The 20743-nt window shown below is 43.9% G+C and overlaps 1 protein-coding gene and 1 pseudogene across 1 annotated transcript; one reads left to right on the plus strand and one right to left on the minus strand.

The window, feature by feature from the left end:
• Positions 1 to 353: 353 nt before the first annotated feature.
• On the minus strand, positions 354 to 19392 carry LOC135269511 (myomegalin-like; annotated as a pseudogene).
• LOC135269510 (protein dispatched homolog 3-like) lies at positions 2420 to 4615 on the plus strand. Its single transcript, XM_064363729.1, has 3 exons — positions 2420 to 2458; positions 3035 to 3254; positions 4559 to 4615. Exons 1-3 carry the CDS (start codon positions 2431 to 2433, stop codon positions 4572 to 4574), a joined length of 264 nt encoding a protein of 87 aa, XP_064219799.1. The 5' UTR covers positions 2420 to 2430; the 3' UTR covers positions 4575 to 4615.
• Positions 19393 to 20743: the final 1351 nt, after the last annotated feature.

A 20743-nucleotide genomic window follows, 5' to 3' on the forward strand; every position in this document is an offset into this window, starting at 1 on the left:
CAAGGGCTTGAATGATGAATTCAATGTGGACCCCTGGGGGAAGGCAGTGACATTCCTGGTGGAATAGCAGTGGGATCAAGGGGCTTTCAGATCACCCAGGGAGTGTTGCTGTGACCCAGAATCCTGGCCTTTGACCCCCTGCAACACTAACACACTAAACTGCACTCCCCACAAGGCAGGCTGAGGCACGGGCAGGATGGATGGATGTAGTTCCCAGCTGCAAATGCGGCCCCTCCCCTCTCCACCTTATTCCCATCAGCTTTCTTCTTCTGAGGCCAAGAATGGGGCAGAGGCTCCCACACTCCTCACCTCCACGTGCAGACTGGGTTTTTCCCTTTGGAGATGGGGTCAGTCTGAGCTGCCTCCAGTGCGAACACAAATTGGGCCTCAGAGCAGTTACCACCCCCTCGGCAAGCTGGCAGGCTTATGTTAGGGCGCTGCAAATGGAAGTTTGATTATGTCATTGATAGGAATCTTGCATATTACAGGAGCAATTCCCGCCCCTTCCAGGCCTCTCTCTTGCAAATCTCCTGCTGCGCACCCATCCTCTCCCCCACATTCTTAGTCACTCTTCCTGTTGATTCTCCTTTCCCTGTTTGCATCTCAGTCTCTCCCTCATCCCTCACCATTCCACTCTCCCCTCTGTCTCTCTCCTCTTTTCCTGTCTCTGTTTCCGTCCTTCCTTCACCTCCTCTTGCTTACTTTCTCTGGACTGACAGCAGCCTCTCTTCCTGGACAGATCATCTAATTGAAATGGAGCACTCCAGAGAATGTTAATAGGAAAGGCAGCATTAATTAGCTATCGCTAGCATAATTAACTTCCTCCTCTCACTGCCTAGCATCTAACTGGATAATGAGTCTCTCTCTGTCCAGAGGGCAGGCAGGACAAGGGGCCCAGGCCATGCCAGGGATGTCGGAAAGCCTCTTCTCTTTGGACCACCCCGCTGGAGTCCTCTGGTTGCCCAGCCCTGCCCTCTCCTACCAGGCCCTCCTGCTGCTGCGCTGAAGTCTCTGGGAGGCAGATGCCCGGCCCCTGCCCATGCCCAAAGGTTTGATGTTGCTGGAGCTGCATATTAAGTGGCCGGAGCCTGACAAACAGTGGCTGCAGCTGCAGCATCCCAGAGAGGGGATGGGAAGCTACTGAGGGTTCTCCAGGAGAGCTGTGACAAGCACCTAGTCCTGGAACAGTTCCCGGGCAATGGCTGTGCATGTTACAGTCCCCAGCGGGGAGCAGAAATCTGCTTATGTGACAGATAATAACTAACATACTAGGCCGGGCGCGGTGGCTCAAGCCTGTAATCCCAGCACTTTGGGAGGCCGAGGTGGGTGGATCACGAGGTCAAGAGATCGAGACCATCCTGGTCAACATGGTGAAACCCCATCTCTACTAAAAATACAAAAAATTAGCTGGGCATGGTGGCGCGTGCCTGTAATCCCAGCTACTCAGGAGGCTGAGGCAGGAGAATTGCCTGAACCCAGGAGGCGGAGGTTGCGGTGAGCCGAGATAGCGCCATTGCACTCCAGCCTGGGTAACAAGAGCGAAACTCCATCTCAAAAAAAAAATAACTAACATACTACACAGACTGCAGAGTACTTCCACTTTTGACCCCACAGTCGTCCAGGCAGCAATGGCCACTTCTATTTTATAGATGAGGACTCCGAAGTTCAGGGAGGCTCACTGCCTTGCTGATACACAGCCAGGACCCAAATCAGGGTCTGCCTGATTCCAAAGATCATGCTCTTTCCCTTGCACCCTGATACTTCCTGGAGATACTTTACAGCTGCTCATTAAATAAGAGTGGTTGCAGTGGAGTCGCAGCTTACGTTGGCCTTGAGAGTTCTAGTGTCAGAGGATGCAGTAAAAATTAGAAAATTGTGCGGTCAGACTTTTTTAAAAATATCTGTCACCCCAGGAGAAACATCCTTTCTGTCTGCAATTCTCCTTTGTTCCGTGGCCTTGGCTTTCAAGCCAAGACCCAAAAGGGAGAGGCGATGGGCAAATAACAGGAATTTTCTTTGTGTTTTTTACAGGTGGTTAAATTCAGTTGTGTTGATGCGTGCTTGATTCAATTCCATTGCAGTCTAAGTATTTGGTTGTGAGTGGACAGAATTGCTACCCAGGGCTGCGCCAACTACACCACAGGGCCCCTTTCCCTCCCTGTCTCTCCAGCCTGCTGACCCTCTCCCTCTCCTGCAGGCTATGGACACAGAGGATGACCCCTTGCTGCAGGACGTGTGGCTAGAGGAGGAGCAGGAGGAAGAAGCAGCAACGGGTGAGGCCTTTCCGGGGGCCCAGAAGACAGGGCCCCGATCTGCGGCAGGGGGACAGTGTTAACTGCCGCTGGGCTCCTACTCCTACTGATCGCCCCCAGCTCGCTCATGACCTACTTTTTCCCCACCGAGAGGGGCGGCAAGATCTACTATGACGGCATGGGCCAGGACCTGGCAGACATCCGGGGTGAGCGGCCGGGATGCCGGGGCGGGGCGTAGGAGCTGGTTTCATACAGCCCTTTAGGGAGATTTGGTCCGGGCCCAGTCAGTCTGGAGCTGAGTGCTGGGCATGGCCAGAGGGCAAGGTGAAAAGGGCTGGGCTCAGGTGTGAGGTGAGCGTGAGAGGGAACTGAAGGAGAGCTTGGAGGGAAGTTTGGACGCAGACCCAGGTGAAGGCTTTTGGGGGTTCTGCTGTGGTCGGAAGTAGATAAAGCGTGGGATGGGGCTCAGATGTGAGGCTGGTTAGAGAAAGGCCAGGATGTGGTAAGAGAGAACCAGGAATCTGGCCAGAGGAAGACAGGAGAAAGATTGGGGTTGAAGAAGACTGAGGTAGGGTTCATTTTAGGTAAATTAGGGAGGGGCTTGAGGAAGGGTAGGGCAGGGTGAGAGAGTGGCTGTGGGGCCTGGGGTGGAGTTTTGGTAGATGTGGGCAGGGGAGAATCCTGGGAGGCAGGGCTGCAATGAGACTGGATGGCCTTGAGGGAGGAGGGTTGGTGGGAGCTGACCGGCTGAACTCTTGGGGCCTCCACCCCTGTCCTTGCAGGCTCCCTGGAGCTGGCCATGACTCACCCTGAGTTCTACTGGTACGTGGATGAGGGCCTCTCTGCAGACAATCTGAAGAGCTCCCTCCTGCGCAGTGAGATCCTGTTTGGAGCACCCTTGCCCAACTACTACTCAGTGGATGACCGCTGGGAGGAACAACGGGCTAAGTTTCAGAGCTTCGTGGTCACCTACGTGGCCATGCTGGCCAAGCAGTCTACCAGGTGGGAAGTCCAGCTGCATCCTGTGTGTGTGCGCCCATGTGTGTCCCAGGAAAGGGCTGCGTCATTACAGGGAACTGGTTTCCAGTTGCCTCTTACCCTTAAACCCCGTATCCCTTTCCCTATCATCTTTCCTTGGGAAGTCTTTCTTTCCAAATCGGGACAGAACAAGTACATCCTTGCAGTCACTCTGACACATGAAAGTCCCCTTTGCTTGATCAGTGCTAATGGTTAGTGAACATGACAGCTTTGGGCCAGGTGGGAAATCCCAGAACTCTGCCCTGGAGGTCTTGGGTATTGATTTTCTCCTGAGATGGTGCTCAAGGTCTTTCTGGAAAGAGTATCGGCCAGGGAGTAAGGAGTTTCTCCCTGTATTAGTCAGGGTTCTCAAGAGAGACAGAATCAATAGGATGGATAGAGGGATATGTGAGAGAGGATTTGTTAGGGGAATTGGCTCATGCAGTTATGGAATCTAGGTCCCAGGACACGCCATCTGCAAGGTGGAGACCTTTGGATGCCGGTAGTCTGGCTCAGTCCAAACTTGAAGGCCTCAGAACTAGGGAAACTAATGGTGTAATTCTTGGTCCGAGACCAAAGGCCTGAGAACCCCAGCTACTGAGAGGTGGAGGTGAAGCCACCCTGCCAAGCAGCCAACCTCACTTTCTGGTTGTTATCCTTGTGCCAATGATGCTAGACAAACTGTCTCTATAAATCTAAGCACGTGGAAGAAACTGAGGCAGGAACGATTATCCAGCACCTTTCTATTTCTTGAGGATACTCTTGAAGTTATTCATCGATGTTTTAATTAAAGCAGATCGTATGGCTTTTCCTCAGATGGAAATTTCTTAACGTTTAGACTTTGTTATTGTTCCTTTCAGGCTTATCTCTGGTCTTTTCCCACGCTTTTAAAGTGTAGAAATCAAAATCTGAGTATGATAATATACTTAGCGTATGACTAATTACTTTAGTACGAGGAGTTCCTGCCTGTCTGTCCAATATCAATCTTTATACATCCCAATGTCACATTGGCTTCTTTTTCCTCTCAGTGGCAGCATTTGGAGCTTTTACTTACCTTCGGGTCGTTTGACCTCTGAATATTCCAGCCTTCCCTGACAGCTGTTTCTGGGTCATGTTTTCTTTCATCTCTATAAATATTGCGACTTGGAATTGTCACTTGTAAATACTGAATCATTCCCCAACTATCCAAGTCATCCAAATATTTGATGTGCATTTCCACAAATTATGAAGTGGCCCCCTGATGGGGAATGATTTGTAGAATTAATTATATGTTTTATATCTCCATTCAGGTCACCAAAATATTGAACAGAGCAGGGCCCAGAGCAGCTAATATGGATCAACGATTGACAGAGCCGCCTGGCTTGGCACAAAGCCACTGACCTTTGCTATTCCCCAAAACAAAGCATGTTCAAATGTAGGTCACAGGATTGTGGTAGGGTTGATTCACAGTATACATGTGCAGTGGTGTTCAGGAGCACGGCCATTGAGGCTGTGAAGAGATGTGCACCCATGTCAAAGAAGAAAGATCCTTACACGAAGCCACTCAATTCCCAGGCACCCAATCGTACTTGGGCTTTGTGGGCCTGAGATTTGGCAGGCTCCTGGGAATGTCTGTGTCTAAGTCTCTGCTCAGGCTTCATCAGGCTGGTGGCCATCTCCAATATGTGCCCCCCAGCATTTGTGACAAAATAAAGGAAGTGGTTTCACCAAATAAAACCACTTCTGAAGGCTGATGGTCCCACCCCTCATTTACACTGTGTGATGTTACCATTCTGTGTAAACCCTTTCCAACTACCTTAACTCAAATGCACTTTGCCATTAGTCTTGAATGTGGGCACAGCATTATTCCTAAGCCTTAAGGGTTTCTTCTGCTTAAAAATGTCTCACTTGAATGAAGTTTACCTATTTTTAAAGTGCCTTCTGGATATATGTTATCTTGTTCTATTGGTTTCGGTATACCTATATTCTTCAAAAAAAAAATTATGAACCATGAATGTTAACACCAAAAAAACTGTAAGGTACATCTGATCGAATTTCCCACTTTAAAGTGAGAAAATCAAACATTGCCTAGAGATCTGATTTTTACCCAGGCTAATTTGGGTTTTCATATTTCTATCGCAAAGTGGACTTTCCTTGGCTAAGTTTAAATTGTAAATGTAAATACCTGAAAAGTAACTCAGGATCTAGCCTTTTGGTTAGTTTTGATCATGCATAAACAGCAAATATTTCTTTCCCCCAATGAAACTCCAGGGCTTCCGGTATTTGTAGTGATGGTGTGAATCCATTCGGTCTATTTTTAATCATATCTCTTATTGGTTTTTTTTTCACATTTCCTAACTCACGTGTGGTATCGCTTCCATATAATTGGCCTTTCTGCGCGCTGGGTTCCCATTTGTCCCACAAAGGCCTATGTGCACATCTGATCGCCTGTTTGAATGGCATTGTTTTGTTTTTACCCGATTGCTTCGTATCTGTCACAATGTTAAGTCAGTTCTCAACATTAAGGAATAAAAATTAGCTTTTTTCAAATGCTCAGCATCACTAATCATTAGGGAAATGCAAATTAAAACCATAATGAGATATCACCTCGTACCTGTTAGAATGGCTTTTATTAAAAAGGTGAATGATAAGTGTTAGAGATAATGCAGAGCAAAGGGCACACACACATTGTGGACAGGTATGTAAATTAGACTCTGGATTCCTAGACAGAAGCCACTCACTTTCTTCCGGTGACAGATCAGATCTTTGCTTCTTTCTCTAAGACCAAAGAACCCTCTGTTGAGTTCAGACATCCTGGCAGGAAAGCCTCTGCTTGAATCATGAGGATTCACTACCCAATACAGGTGAGGTAAGCAGGGGCAGTTCACATCTACATATTTGCAATGGCCCAGGCTGATCTCATGGAAGCAGAAGAATCGCATGAACCCAGGAGGCAGAGGTTGCAGTGAGTCAAGATCGCACAACTGCACTCCAGCCTGGCGACAGAGCAAGACTTGGTCTAAAATAAATAAATAAATAAATAAATGCAAGCCTGCATCTAAATCATTATACAGATAGGTAAGTAAATAAATAAATGCAAGGCTGCACACTAATACGTAAGTATATAAATAAATGTTGCAAGCCTGGGTCTAAATAAATAAATGAGTAAATGTCAGGCTGCCTCTAAATAATTAGATAGCTAGATAGATAAATACATAAATCCAAGCCTTCCCTAAAATATACAAATAAATAAGGAAATAAATATAAATACAAACATTAGCCAGGCATGGTGGCATGGACCTGTAATCCCAGCTACTCAGGAGGCTGAGACAGGAGAATCACTAGAACCTGGGAGGCAGTGGTTGTAGTGAGCCGAGAATGTGCCACTGGACTCCAGCGTCGGCAACAGAGCAAGACTCCATCTCAAAAAAACCCCAAACTTATCTGGAACCTCTCTCTCTCTTTCTAATAAATCGCTTTGCTGAGAAAAAAAAAAAAAAAAAGTCACAAAATCAACTGGTCCTATCATACCTTTCCTCTGCCTTCATTTTCCTGGTACAAAGAAAACATTTTTAAAGCCCAACAATAAATTAGAAAAAAACTGAATAGTAAAAAATAAAAAGTGAAAAACAGTAAAAGGTGCTAAAGAGAAGGCAAAATGAGGAAAAGAAATGAAGAGAATATAAAATGATTCAGAGAGGTATTATACATATGACCAAAAATCAACAGGTAGAAGAAAATGTATTCGTCATGATGGCTATCGGTGGTCTCGGGGTGATATCAGCCATCCAAATTAATATATTTTCTTCAATGATATTAAATAAATATCAATGCCCTTTTTTTTCTCTCTTTTTTTAATTGCATTTTAGGCTTTGTGGTACATGTGAAGAACATGTAAAATTGCTGCATAGGTGCACACATGGCAGTGTGATTTGCTGCCTTCCTCCCCATCACCTATATCTGGCATTTCTCCCCATGCTATCTCTCCCCAACTCCCCACCCCCTGCTGTCCCTCCCCTATTTCCCCCCAACAGACCACAGTGTGTGATGCTCCCCTTCCTCTGTCTATGTGTTATCAGTGCCCTTTATAGCCCGACTTTTCCTTTTTTTTTGAGACAGAGTGTCTTTCTGTCGCCAGGCTGGAGCGCAGTGGCATGATCTTGTCTCACTGCAACCTCCGCCTCCTGGGGTCAAGTGATTCTCTTGCCTCAGCCTTCTGAGTAGCTGGGACTACAGGCGCACACTACCAAGCCCTGCGAATTTTTGTTTTTTTCAGTAGAGACAGGGTGTAGCCTTACTTTTATAACAGAACAGCCTTTAACAGGACGTGGATCACAAAAGGAAAGGAACATACGTTGAGTGCTGACTATATGCAAGGCATTGTTTTAGACACCAAAGCTGTCTTCTCATTTAATCTCTGCAATCGCTGTGTGAAACAGGCACTATTCCTGACTTAAGATTTTGACACTGAGGCGCAGAGCAATCCATAAAACAAATGACAACGTGGGTAGCCCCAGGAATTGTCCTTGTTTTTTATCCCCTGTTCAGTATCATAAGCATCTACACCTCAGGAAGAAGAAAAGGCATAAAAAGAATACAATAGTAAAAGAAATAAAAATTTCAACAAAGAATAAAAGGAAAAATAGCCATTCTCTTACCTCTCTGGATGGGCATGGAACTTCACCAGACTGCTAGAGAGCCATCTCTTTGCTTCTAAGTCCTCACTGAGCTGATTCTGTTCATCCACTAGTCCTTCTAGCATCAGCAGCAACTGAGAAAAGGAGAGAGAAGAAGCAATACACAAATGGAGCAGTGAGACATGAAGCCACAGTTCATCCTGGGAAACCAGAAAATGCATTAGCACGTACTATGACTTAAAAAGCCCGCTATCTTAGTACTTAAGCTTTTGATAGTATTCTACAGTTTTCCCAAGAAGCAAGAAAATGCATTAGCATGTACTATGACTTAAAAAGTCCGCTATCTTAGTACTTAAGCTTTTGATAGTATTGTATAGTTTTCAAATCAATGTCATATTCACTATTTTTTTAATCTTTAAAACCCTGTAAGGTGCAATTCAAACATGGGAGCAAAAAGGAGAAAAAGGAGAGAGAACCTAGAAGCACAGGAAAGCAGCTAAGAGAAAGGAGTAAGAGGGAAACGGGACAGGCAAGAGGGAAACATAAATAATAGGAGTTACCAGTATTCTTCATTCATTCAATAAATATTTATTGAGCACCTTCTATGGGAAAGACTCCGTTCCAGGTTCTAAGGGAAAGCCTACTATCTACTGGAGGAAAAAGACATTCATTAATCATAGAGGTGTGCCATTGTGAGTGTAATAGTGCTATAAAGATAACGAGCTATGATAATGTATAACCAACAAAGAGCTGTTTAAGGTAGAGTTGAAAGCCAGAATGGAATGGGGTGAGTAGTTAGTGAGAGAGATGCTAATGGAGACAGGGAGTACAGGCAAATAAGTCTGTTGCAAAAGAAAGGTTAAACGGGGCTGTAGCTACAAAGAAAGCTGGGGCAAAGGCAGGGGTTTCTTTCTTTTTTTAAACTGGGAGAGATGTGAACATGGTTAAATGCAGATAGAGGAGGAAGATTCAGTTGAGAGGGAGATGACTTATGTATGAGTGTGAGGGATAACTATTGGTATGTGTCCAAAAGAACTGCTGCTCTTTACAGAACCACATGTCAGAAAGAGGCATCTATAGCTGCTACCCATCAAAGTAGGAAACTTTAGAGCAGTTTCCCGATGAAATACCATTTATGAAAAACCAACACCACGGTTTATTTCACAGTAGAAAAACAAGGTTTGTGCCGGGTGTGGTGGTATGCACCTGCAGCTCCAGCTACTCAGGAGGCTGATGCAGGACGATGCCTTGAGCCCCAGAGTTTGAGGCTGCAGTGAGCCATGGTCGTACCACTGCACTTGAGCTTGGGTGACACAGTGAGACTCCATACATATATATGTATATATATAAATGTATGTATATATATATGTATAAGTGTGTGTGTGTGTGTGTGTGTGTGTGTGTGTGTGTGTGTGTGTATATATATATATATATATAGGGGGGAGAGAGAGAGAGAGAGACATTGAGAGAGAGAGTCTATATTCCAATGACTTACCTGTCATCTTTGGTTTCCTGAAATTTCTTGACCCTGGGATTCTACTGAAGCAACTTTTTCCCAAAGAAGTAATACTTTCTGGGTCAGGCGTTCCACAGTTGGTATGTCTTCAGGATAACCAGTTGTATGTGGAGGTCCTAGAAGTAGAAGAGTAAGTGTAAACATGAAAATAGTAATAAAAGCATTATTCAGTTGAGGAGCAGAGGAACAAATGTTCTTCAGACAGTCTGCCTATACTTTCAAGTCAGATACTGATAAGCACTGGGCAAGGGATTCAATGTGTGCATAGCGTCCGAAGATGCCCTACAGGTAATCTGAGATGTGAACATTTCCAATGATCTGTAAAAAGTTTTGAAGGACCTTTATGAGGTCTTCTTTAATCTGTATTTTCCTGGTCAGAGGCTCCATATCAACAGCCTGCACCTGCAGCTCTTCTCCCCGCACCTGCAGCTCTTCTCCCCGCACCTGCAGCTCTTCTCCCCGCACCTGCAGCTCTTCTTCCCACACCTGCAGCTCTTCTTCTTGCACAGCCATCATGGACTGTAGAGCACAAAATTCCAACTGTGAATAGAGGAAACAATATCTGCCATGTTTACATTTTAACACGGAGGCAAATGCTTTTGCATATCATATCACTATCAGCCAGTAATGCAAGGGAAAACGAGACAAGAATAGGGTTCTACAGGATCAAATAAAAAATCCATGTAGTATGGTAACAAAGGATGTTTTATGGGAAGATGTAATAGTTCTTTTTAATAATGTCTTCCACCTTAACTGGCACCATAAAACACACCAAACTTGTTTAACAAGCTTATTATGTGACTGAAAAAGAATGGTGACCATTAGCAGAAGCAAAAAGAGATGAAGTTTTTATGTAAGCACTTCAGCTAATAGAGGAAAAAATGATAGCATTAGGATATCTCCATTTTTCAACCCTTAATGAATTAATGGATTAGGCATCAAACCACAAAAGCTGCTAACATCACAAGAGATCACCAAACATTACATGCCCCCAGATGGAAGAACATGCCACCACCTCTGAAGGAATCCTGCCAAAAGCTAGCGCTACATGCCCTGAACTTTCAGTGTTCTCAACAGAAAATGACAAATACTTGGTTATGACAAAGTTCATTAAAACTCATCATAGGCTGGGCGCCATGGCTCACACCTGTAATCCCAGAACTTTGGGAAGACCAGGCGGGTGGATCATGAGGTCAGGAGTTCGAGAGCAGCCTGACCCAAATGGTGAAACCGGTCTCTACTAAAAATACAAAGATTAGCCAGGCATGGTGGTGAATGCCAGCAATGCCAGCTACTCAGAAGGCTGAGGCAGGAGAATTGCTTGAACCTGGGAGGTGGAGGTTGCAGTGAGTGGAGATCATGCCATTGCACTCTAGCCTGGGTGACACAGCAAGACTCTGTCTCAAAAAAAAAAAATCATGATAATAACCATATCTGCTAACATTTACCATGTCACCGGCTCTCTAACAAATACTTTGTATAGAGTTAATTCTTTTAACAAACCTAGTGCTCTGCTTCCTGCCTACTTTTCCCACTTTAGTATCTGCCATTTTACTCCTCACTCATGACTCTGTAGGTACACTAGACTTTTTCTGTTCTAGGAACACCAGATGTTCCCTTAAGTCAAGGCCTTTACAACTACTACCCCCTTTGCCTGAAATATCTTTCCCAGGGCTGTCTCTTTCTGATCCTCAGGTCCCAGCTTATGTGTCATCTGCTCAGAGAAGCCTTCTTTGGCCACCCTATTTAAGATGGTCTCCATCCATGTTACTTTCTATCATTTCCCTCATATCACTTACTATCATAATTCTATCTATTTGTTTATTGTCTGTATCTCCCCAGTGGAAATTAACTACATAGAGACAGAGACCTTGCGGATTTCATTCACTACCTCATCCCCAGCACAAACCGAAGCTGAGAGAAGGTTCCCATATAGCTAATGAATGAAGGAGTGAATCCTCACAACAATCCTATGAGATAACTCCTCTTTGATTTAAACATAAGGTGACTTCCACTCTTCAACTTACAGACAAGGTGATTGAGTCTGAGAGAAACTAACTAACTTGTTCAAAAATCACAGGGCTACCTAGTAAGTGGTAAATCTAGAATGTGAACTCAAGGAAGCTGACTCAGAGCCACTAGGCTATCACGTCTTCTCAGCAGATGCCGCGTATTCACACAGTCTTTATGGTAAGGGCAAGTTATTTTACACAAACCCTCTAAAGCTAGTTAGCAATAGTTAAGTATCAGCCCCTCAAAATACCCATTCATAGGCATTAGAATTTCATGATCCTGAAAACAGGACAGAACCAAAAAGTCACATTACTCTGGATTTGGTATATGTGAGAAAAACAGGAAGAGCATGTGGAAACTAAAATACCTGACATGAATAATCAGATAACGGCTAAGGTAGAGCCTCAAAAAGGAAAAGAGACTAGGGGATTTTAAAAACTGGTATTTCTTAAATGCCACACATTCTCATATCCTAAAAACTAACTGAGTCAAAAACATGAGTCTGTTTGTAAGCAGAAATATGGTAATAAAATCAAAAGATAAAATGTTAATTCCATCACAAACACAAACACAGGTTCCATATTATACATCTAGCTATGGCAAAAGGTAGAAAAAAAATCTAAGGAGCTACTTAGACTAGCTAGCTAAAGTTAATTTAGGAAGCCACGACACCGACTGATCTTCTAAAAGAGATGCCAGAGTAACAAACAAGCTTTTAGTTGTAGTCTGTAACTCTGCGCTGTGGTCCTCATATTTCCTCAACATCACAGCTGAATATGCAACCAGCTGTGTATATATTTAGGAAATACATATTTCCTGTCTATATTTAATTCTTCTAACAAACCTAGTGATCTGGTTCCCGCCTGCTTTTCCAACTTGAATATCGGCCATTTTACTCCTCACTCGTGACTCTGTAGGTACATCAGACTCTTTCTGTTCTAGGAACAGAAAAAGAAAATATATATAGGAAAGGCAGGGGGGTGCGAATCTCTAAGGCTGAAAAGCCCCTTCTAAAAGAACTGATGAAACGTCTACGCTCAAGGGAGTTAAAGCATAAGATGGGAAAAATGAATCTTAGGAATTATGTGAAGTCACAAACGACAGGAGTTTGAATCAAAGCTATGGCATTTATTAGTTACATGACTATTCTCCACTCTCATTCTATAAGAGAAATCAGTGTTTCAGCTTCTTCATCTATAATAATGGGGCCGACACCATTTACTTCGTGTAGAGTTGTAAGCGTTCGTGCTAATTTAAATACCTAGCACAGTACATTGCATATGAATACTCAATAAACATTGACTATACTCAAGTTTCTCATTTCATGTTTCTAAAACTGATTTCATGGGTCTAATGTCATAACTCTAAGCAGCAATCACACAATACTTCCTATTTACACTAGTTATTTACTATTATTATTATTTTTGGAGGCGGAGTTTTGCTCCTTTCCTAGGCTGGGGTCTGATGGCACGATCTCAGTTCAATGCAACCTCTGCCTCCCAGGTTCAAGTGATTCTCCTGCCTCAGCCTCCCGAGCAGCTGGGATTACAAGCACCTAAAATCATACCCGGCTAATTTTTCTATTTTCAGTAGAGATGGGATTTCGCCATATTGGCCAGGCTGGTCTCCAACTCCTGACCTCAAGTGATCAGCCTGCCTCAGCCTCCCAAAGTGCCAGGATCACAGGCGTGAGCCACCACACCCGGCCTTTACAGTTGTTTTATTCCAATTAGCAATGGGGAGTGAGAGTTGTGTATTTCCAGCACTTAGTAAGTTTTAATGGTCCCAATATGAAAACAGGAGCATCTTGTTGAGATAATGTATATAAAAAATAACTTATATTTTTCCCCAAAAAGAAAAAAGTCATACCTGGCATTTGGACTCAGATATTCTACTTGGAGAATTATACGCTTTTGAATATAAACTATTTTGAAAGAAAAATATTAGGGATTTTAAAATTAAGACTTGACTAGAAAACTCAACTGACTTTCTCTTTTTTAGCCATGAGTTCAAGTTCCTCTTTGGCATTACTCAGTTCTTTTTCCAGCCCTGCCACTGTGTTCAGGTCTCCTAAAATGAAAATAGAGTGCTAGTTTTAATTGCTATGAACATAATGTGATATCAGCTGCCTCCTTTGAGGAATTTACTGAGGACACATTCCAATAATAAGAAAAAAATAAAACGTACATGCAGGTTGTTCTTTGTAGCATTATTTCTAAGAGCTAAATACCACAGTCATCCTGCATTCTATAAAGAAAAGACTGAATAAAGTATAGTATATTCACAGATGGAACTATATACTGATGTAAAAAAGGAATAAGGATGATCTTTTATCAACTTATATGGAGTCATTTAGAAATCCTGAGACTATGTTAACGAAAACAAGCTACATGCTTAAGAATACATCTAAGGTAGTAGGTTTTAGATTAGGAAAAGGGGGAATAAGAATATACATATATACATTACATAGACACAGATGATTCATTTGCCGATTTTTGCAAAAAGATACACAGAAAGAATAACCCAGAAATGAAACTGATTACCTTCAGGAGATGAGTGGCAACAGGAGAGAGGGGATAGGGAAAGAGATGGGACATCTGAGTATATCATTTTATATACTGGATTTTGAACTGTGTTAATGTTTAATTCTTAATATGCAAGTCAGCTTGTCAATTAATGGGAGATAAAAAACCTAAAATTCAATCCTAATATAAACAAATGAATCTATATAGGAAATAGATAATAAAACCACCCAGAAGACAAAACAAATTAATCCAAATAACTTTTGAACTCACTAACTGAACACTGTCAGTGCAAAATACCCTAAGGATAAAAAGAATTACAAAAATATCTTAAGGATAAAAAGAATTACAAAAATATCTTAAGGATAAAAAGAATTACAAAAAAAAGGGTAAACATTACAGAATACATTTACTGTTGATAGTGGTATTTATGTAGTAATTCAGAAACTACTTTTGCATAGTATACTGTTCTGCAAATGTGTAAATATTTTGAAATATAGTGACGTTATAAGTAACCAGGGCTCTCAAGGAGATACAAATATGAAATGAAGGAAAAAAGAACCTATATTGTTAAATTAGAATGACAGAAGTCAGTATCAAATCTTCATATGTACACAAATACATACATACATACTTAAAAATATTCACTGCTACCTCTGCTCACTTAAAAGGGCCTAGAAGCAAAAGGTATTCATGTGGCAATGAAGACATCTTGTGCCCAGATCACAGTTTGTCAATGCCATTACCCACCAAAAGGAACCAGGGAGCTCTTTAGGATAACGGCTCATTCTGGGACTGAGGCAGGTAAAGTAAAAGGTAATCATAGAACGTCTTATTGTGCCAGAAACTATGAAAGGACAAAAAACAAAGAAATCAAAAAAACCGAAGGGGATATGGCAAAGGGTCAGAGAAACAGCTCGATGCGGTTCCCACTGACCGAATCTGGGTTAATTTGAGGAGTAAAGGAAATAATGACTGAAATCAATAATATAATGATTTTTGAAAATCCATATTGATAAAAACAAATGGAGTACAGAGATAGGGAAAGGACAGCTCTTCTTTATAAAATAATATCCACAAAGAAATAAAGAAGAAATTTTACAGACAGAAAATCTTAATTTATTTTTTTTGAGACTGAGTCTCATCTGTCATCAAGGCTGGTGTGCAGTGGGGCAATCTTTCTGCCACCCGGATTCAAGTGGTTCTCCTGCCTCAGCCTCCTGCGTAGCTGGGATTACAGGCATGTGCCACCACATGCCACTTTTTATTTTTAGTAGAGACAGAGTTTCATCATATTGGCCTCGAACTCCTGAGCTCAAGTAATCCACTCTCCTGGGCCTCCCAAAGTGCTGGCATTAAAGGCATGAGCCACCGTGCCCAGCCCTGAAACATCACTATTTTTAAGCTACCAATGTAAGAGTTGGTTCAAGCAAGGCTCAAACGATACTACAGCCACTGAGTGAATGATTGTTGGAAAACAGAACTGTCAACATCTCAAATTCAGCCAGCAGATGACTTACATATAAAGAGGAAAATGTACCTTTTACAGTGGAGGGATTTGGCAGCTACAACCTTAACCAAATGACTAAATTTCTTATCACCAAGGATGATACAAACTGATTATCATGCACTGATGTGATGCACTAAGAAAGATGTCATCCAGGCTCACACCTGTAATCCCAGCACTTTGGGAGGCTGAGGCAGGTGGATCATTTGAGGCTAGGAGTTCTAGACCAGCCTGGCCAACACAGTGAAACCCCATCTCTAAAAAAACAAAACAAAACAAAACAAACAAACTAGCCAAGCATGGTGACGCATGCCTGTAGTTCTAGCACCACTTTGGGAGGCTGAGATGGGAAGATCGCTTGAACCCGGGAAGCAGAGGCTGCAGTGAGCTGAGATAGCGCCACTGCAATCCAGCCTGGGCAATGACAGATTCTGTCTCAAAAAAAAGAGAAGAAAAGAAACAGGGTGGGGAGGGGAGGGGAGGGGAGGGGAAGAGATAACTCATCCATATGGTATTCCTGCCAAAAATGTTTAACTGGAATCTAACCACAAGAAAACAATCATGGCTAAACTGAGGAATATTCACAGTCCTGAATTCTTCAAAAATGCCAGTCTCACTAAAAAGAAATAAAAGCTAAACAACTGTTCTAGATTAGAGACTAAGAGACGTGACAACTAAGCACAATGCATAAGCCCTGGGTTCTAGGGAACCAAGGTAGCTATACAGAACATTATTGGGACAACAGGAACTCTGAATGTGGACTGCGTATTAGATACTAAGCCTATATCAAGGTTAAATTTTCTGAGTATGATAATTATACTGTAGCTATGTAGGAGAATGCCCTTGTTCTTAGGAAATACTGACGTATGCAGCATAAAGTGTCATGATTTCTGTAAGAAATTCTCCAATGGTTCAGAAAATACATTACACCCACATATACGTGTGTGTACATACAAAGAAATAAGGCAAATGTGGCAGAACGTTAATAACTGGTCTGAATAAAAATGTATATGAGTCTTCACTATACTATTCTTGCCCCTTTTCTGTAGGTTTGAAGTTTCCAAAATACAAAATTTAGAGAAAAGTACACTTTTAAAAAAAGGCAAATAAAGAATAAATAAAACAAATCCAACATTATTTTACTCTTTGATTCGTATAAAGTTTCCAAACTAGAGAATGACTACTCGTAAGACTTTTCTAAACCATCCCCTGAATGGGGCTAGGCTTGGCAAATAACTCAATGTACACTGCCTACCCTACCTAACAGTTTCATGTAGGTGATGTCAAGTCACAGCGAGTGGCCCCAGACTTGAAAGATACCCGGGAAAAGCTATCAGCACATGGCCCTGCTGTGCAGGATTGGAACCACTACCTCCTGCGTTTCTGAATCCCTGCAAAACTATCTGAAAAGGAGAATAAGGACAGACTTTCTCTGGGCCAAACTGTGACCCCAAAGCAATAACCTCAACTCAACATAAGGTAAGGACAGTTCTTCAGCCTTTCAGAGGAATTCCAAACTTATTTTTTCCATTAAGGTAGGAAGAGAAAAGAGTCTTAGCCAAACCTGTTAATACAAAGATTAACAGAAAACAAAATCCCTGAATGAAATGAAATTTCATACTCACCTAATGCCGATCTGGGTATGCTGGCATCTTCTTTGGTAGTCAAAAAAGTACTATCATCTATGGAAGGTGTCTGCACTGGACCCTAAAAAACTGGGGGACTTAGGAAGATGCAGGAACTATGATCACAATGACAGCACTGAGAATATTCTCACAATTTCGTATTAAAATTATCAAACTTACACCTCAAATGTAAAAAGGAAACATATTCGGCATGAATTATCTAAGTCTATACTTCTTATAGATCAGTCTGTTCTCCAAGAGGAGGGCCAAAGGAGGGAACTTCAGCTCATGGGTTAGAGATGGGTGTTTGGGACATCATGGAGTCTCTCCCTCCCAAATACTGGTGCAGGGCCTGTAATTCTAAATTTCTTTCCATTAAGGCTTCCATCATCTTCTCTGCAGCAACCTAGTAAGAGGAAATCACAAATAACATTAGAAAGATATTCTAGTAAAACAAAATTTTTGTTCTGCTATTATTTCTCTTTTCTTTTTTTTTTTTTTAATATAAAGATGGGGTTTCACCATGATGGCCAGGCTGGTCATCAACTCTTGACCTCAGGTGATTCACCCACTTCGGCCTCCCAAAGTGCTAGGATAAGCCACCCCACCCGGCCCTGGTATTATTTCTTCAAAGTCAACCATTTGTAAACAACAAGCAAACAAACAAACAAAACAGTGGGTTCTTAGGAAATCGTTTTCCTGCTTTCAGTTTACAGGGAAAAACCCAGTTAAAGTCTAAGGCCAGGCACAGTGGCTCACACCTACAATTCCAGCACTTTGGGAAGCTAAGGTAGGATGACTGCTTGAGCCCAGGACTTCAAGACCAGCCTGCATAAACAGAGACCCCATCTCTAAATAGATAAGTAAAGAAATAAAACTGTGACCTAGAAAATAAATTGAAGGAAAGAAACTAACAGAGTTGACCGTAAAATAGATAAACATACACACATCTACAGTCTGCAAATGCTTCCTATTTGCAGACTATAAATGCACTATGTGATACTTTTCTGCTAAGCGCATTAGTCCTTACTTGGCTTTCCTGCTCCCTGGAGTTCACAGACTGAAGCAGGCCTTGAATCTCCATTTCATCTTCCACCACTTGCTTGTTTCAATCACTCAGAAGGTCCTGCAGCATCCTTTCCTTTCGCTGTAGACGCTGGCACAGCTCCTCCGCTACCTCACTCTCCCCTGGTCCAAGTCTGCACAGCAATGTTGCACTGAGATCCTAATACAGAAGGGACACTGTAAGTTTCTGGGGGAAAGAACCGCCTCTAGTAAATAGCAAAGGGCTTAAAAGACTCTATCACAGAAGGAGGAGCTGTGAGATTCTTAAAAATAAGTATCATGTTTTATTCATTTTTGTTTTACCAGGCCCAGAACACAGAAGTCTCTAAATACATGTCCCAGGAATGAACACTAACAATAGAGAAAACTATCTCTAGTGGCCACTTACGTACCTATTGCGTTCTGAAACAAGTCTTTATCCTATTTGTTCAGGGCATGTAACAGTTAATGTTAGATGAGGATAAATGGACACTCAGTTCATTTACTTATTTTCTCCCCAGGGTAACCTTAGAGAGGGAAGCACAAAATGATAAGCTGAAAGGAATACTAAACACTGTATTTGCTATCATAGTGATGGTTTCAATTTCTGCACTACCCAAAGGTACACGGTGAAGGAAACGGAGGAGCCATACTGCCTAGGTTACTGGATCTGCTACTTATTAGCTATGTTAGCTTGGACGGGGTACTTAGCTTCAGAAGGCTGTCTCCTCTATAAAACAGGGATAATAGTATGTGCCTCATGGACTTGTGTGTAGAAAACACAATATAATAGTTGCACCCTGGCAATGTTTCAGTAAAAGTAAGAGAGAGCGAGAGAGAAGGACAGAGAAAATGTGTATTTATGTATGAACAAGAATTGGAAATAAATCAGAAGTATGTGAACAGAAACCAATATTCACTGGCTCGCCTCACAAAGTTCATATCACAAAAGAAAGTAGAAATGCTAAAGTCTCTCCCTTTCGAATCTACAATGATGGAACTAATGACCGCTATTTTTGGTTTTCTCCCCGTATGTAAAGCAGAATCCCCGGTTTTCAGAACACGATGGAACGGGGTCCTGCTTCAGGCTTCGAATACAAGTGGGAGAGGAACACCAAGTCAGAGAGAGGTTTTGCTCTTACCTGCATAGTAGCTTCATGGGAGGAGAGCAGTCTCTGGAAGTCGTGATCTCGCTCTCTCACAGCAAGACCAAACCGACGCAGTTCTTTTTCTTTCTCTTCCAGAGCAAAGAATTTTTCATCTATAGACCACTGCAAGGAAAAGAAGACGCGTCCCATGCGCCAATGGCGTCGGCGGCGTCTGCGGTGCGTCGGCGGCGTCTGCGGTGCGTCGGCGGCGTCTGCGGGGTCTCCAGTGCGTCGGCGGCGCAGTCGGCGCGTCGGGAGTGTCGGCGGCGCGGTCTGCTGGTCGCGGGCATCCACGGCGCGGTCAGCTGTTCGGCGGCGTCCCAGGCGCTGACAGCGTCAGTGGCGGTGGCGGCGCGGTCGGCGCGTCGGGGGCGTCAGCAGCACGGTCGGCGGCGGCGGAGTCCAGGTCTGCAGCTTCCGTGCGTCGGGGGAGTCGGCGGCGAGGTCGGCGCGTCAGGGGCGTCCGCGGCTGGATGTCGGCGTCCGAGGCGTGTCGGCGGTGACTGGGCGTCAGCGACGCGGTAGGCGCGGGCCGCGCATCGGTGGCGCGGGCCGGTGCGTCGGCGGCGCGATGAGTTAAGGTTTACCGGGACGTCCACGCAGCGTTTCCGAGGTGAGTGCCGCGGCGGGGCGGCGGCCGGGATCTGCACTGAAATTTAAAGGTTTAGTAGGAAGTCAAGGTTTACGGGGAAGTCCACCCAGCCTTTCCGAGGTGATGGCGCCGCGCCAAGCCGTGAGAGCGGGGAGTCCGGGACTCGCGGCGCACAGCTGGGTCGATGTGCGCGCGGGGGGCCTCCACAACTTTTGCTGTGCCAGCGGGGCGGGCGCACCGGGCACCCCGAGCGCTTAAGTTTCCTGCGTTGGATTCCTCGCCTGCCGCTGCCGGCCGCAGCCCTGCTGTCGTGGGCTCTGGGGTTTTAAGAAACTCGCGTGCGGGTCTTCTGTGGCATCCCAGGGTGTGGAGGGATGGAGCAGCTTCGGGGCCACATCCTCCTAGATCTGGTGGAGGACACTGACCTTTTGCCTCACCTTCCAGGCCAGAAATCGGTTCCCTCTGGGGACCTGAGGGGCGAGAGATCTCAAGCCCCAAATGTGCAAAGTTGGGGTCTTGATTGGCCTCCGGGATTCCGCACCTTGCGCAGTCTCCAGCCTGGTGGTGGGCAAGCCCGGTGTGCCAGATCCAGGATGCACTAGGGGAGCGTTTGTAGCCATCGCTGAATCGCCTCAGGATTAGCAGGGCAAGCCTCAAATTAACTGCAGCATTTCCAATAGGTTGGATTGTGGTGCTGCTGTTTGCGCTCCAAAGAGTTGCTGTGGTTTCCCTGTGTCTGTCTGCCTGCCTTGGGAGCTTCTCAGATCATCTCGTTTGGCATCCTCTCAAAGAGTGAAGCAAGACTTTTGGAATGCTTTCCTCGCGTTCCTTCTGTCTTTTGCTGGTAAAGCTGCTTTCAAAAGGAAATCTTTTCTTGCAGTGCTGTCTTTT

This window comes from Aotus nancymaae, unplaced genomic scaffold (assembly GCF_030222135.1).
Source record: "Aotus nancymaae isolate 86718 unplaced genomic scaffold, 86718_ANA_hifiasm-v0.15.2.pri h1tg000053l, whole genome shotgun sequence".
Lineage (NCBI taxonomy): Eukaryota > Metazoa > Chordata > Mammalia > Primates > Aotidae > Aotus > Aotus nancymaae.

Excerpts from the sequence above, each read along its gene's own strand:
- LOC135269510 (XM_064363729.1), top strand. The coding sequence starts at position 2,431 with ATGGGCCAGGACCTGGCAGACATCCGGG. Across the intron at positions 2,459-3,034 it reads GGACCTGGCAGACATCCGGG|GCTCCCTGGAGCTGGCCATG; the intron begins GTGAGCGGCCGG and ends CTGTCCTTGCAG.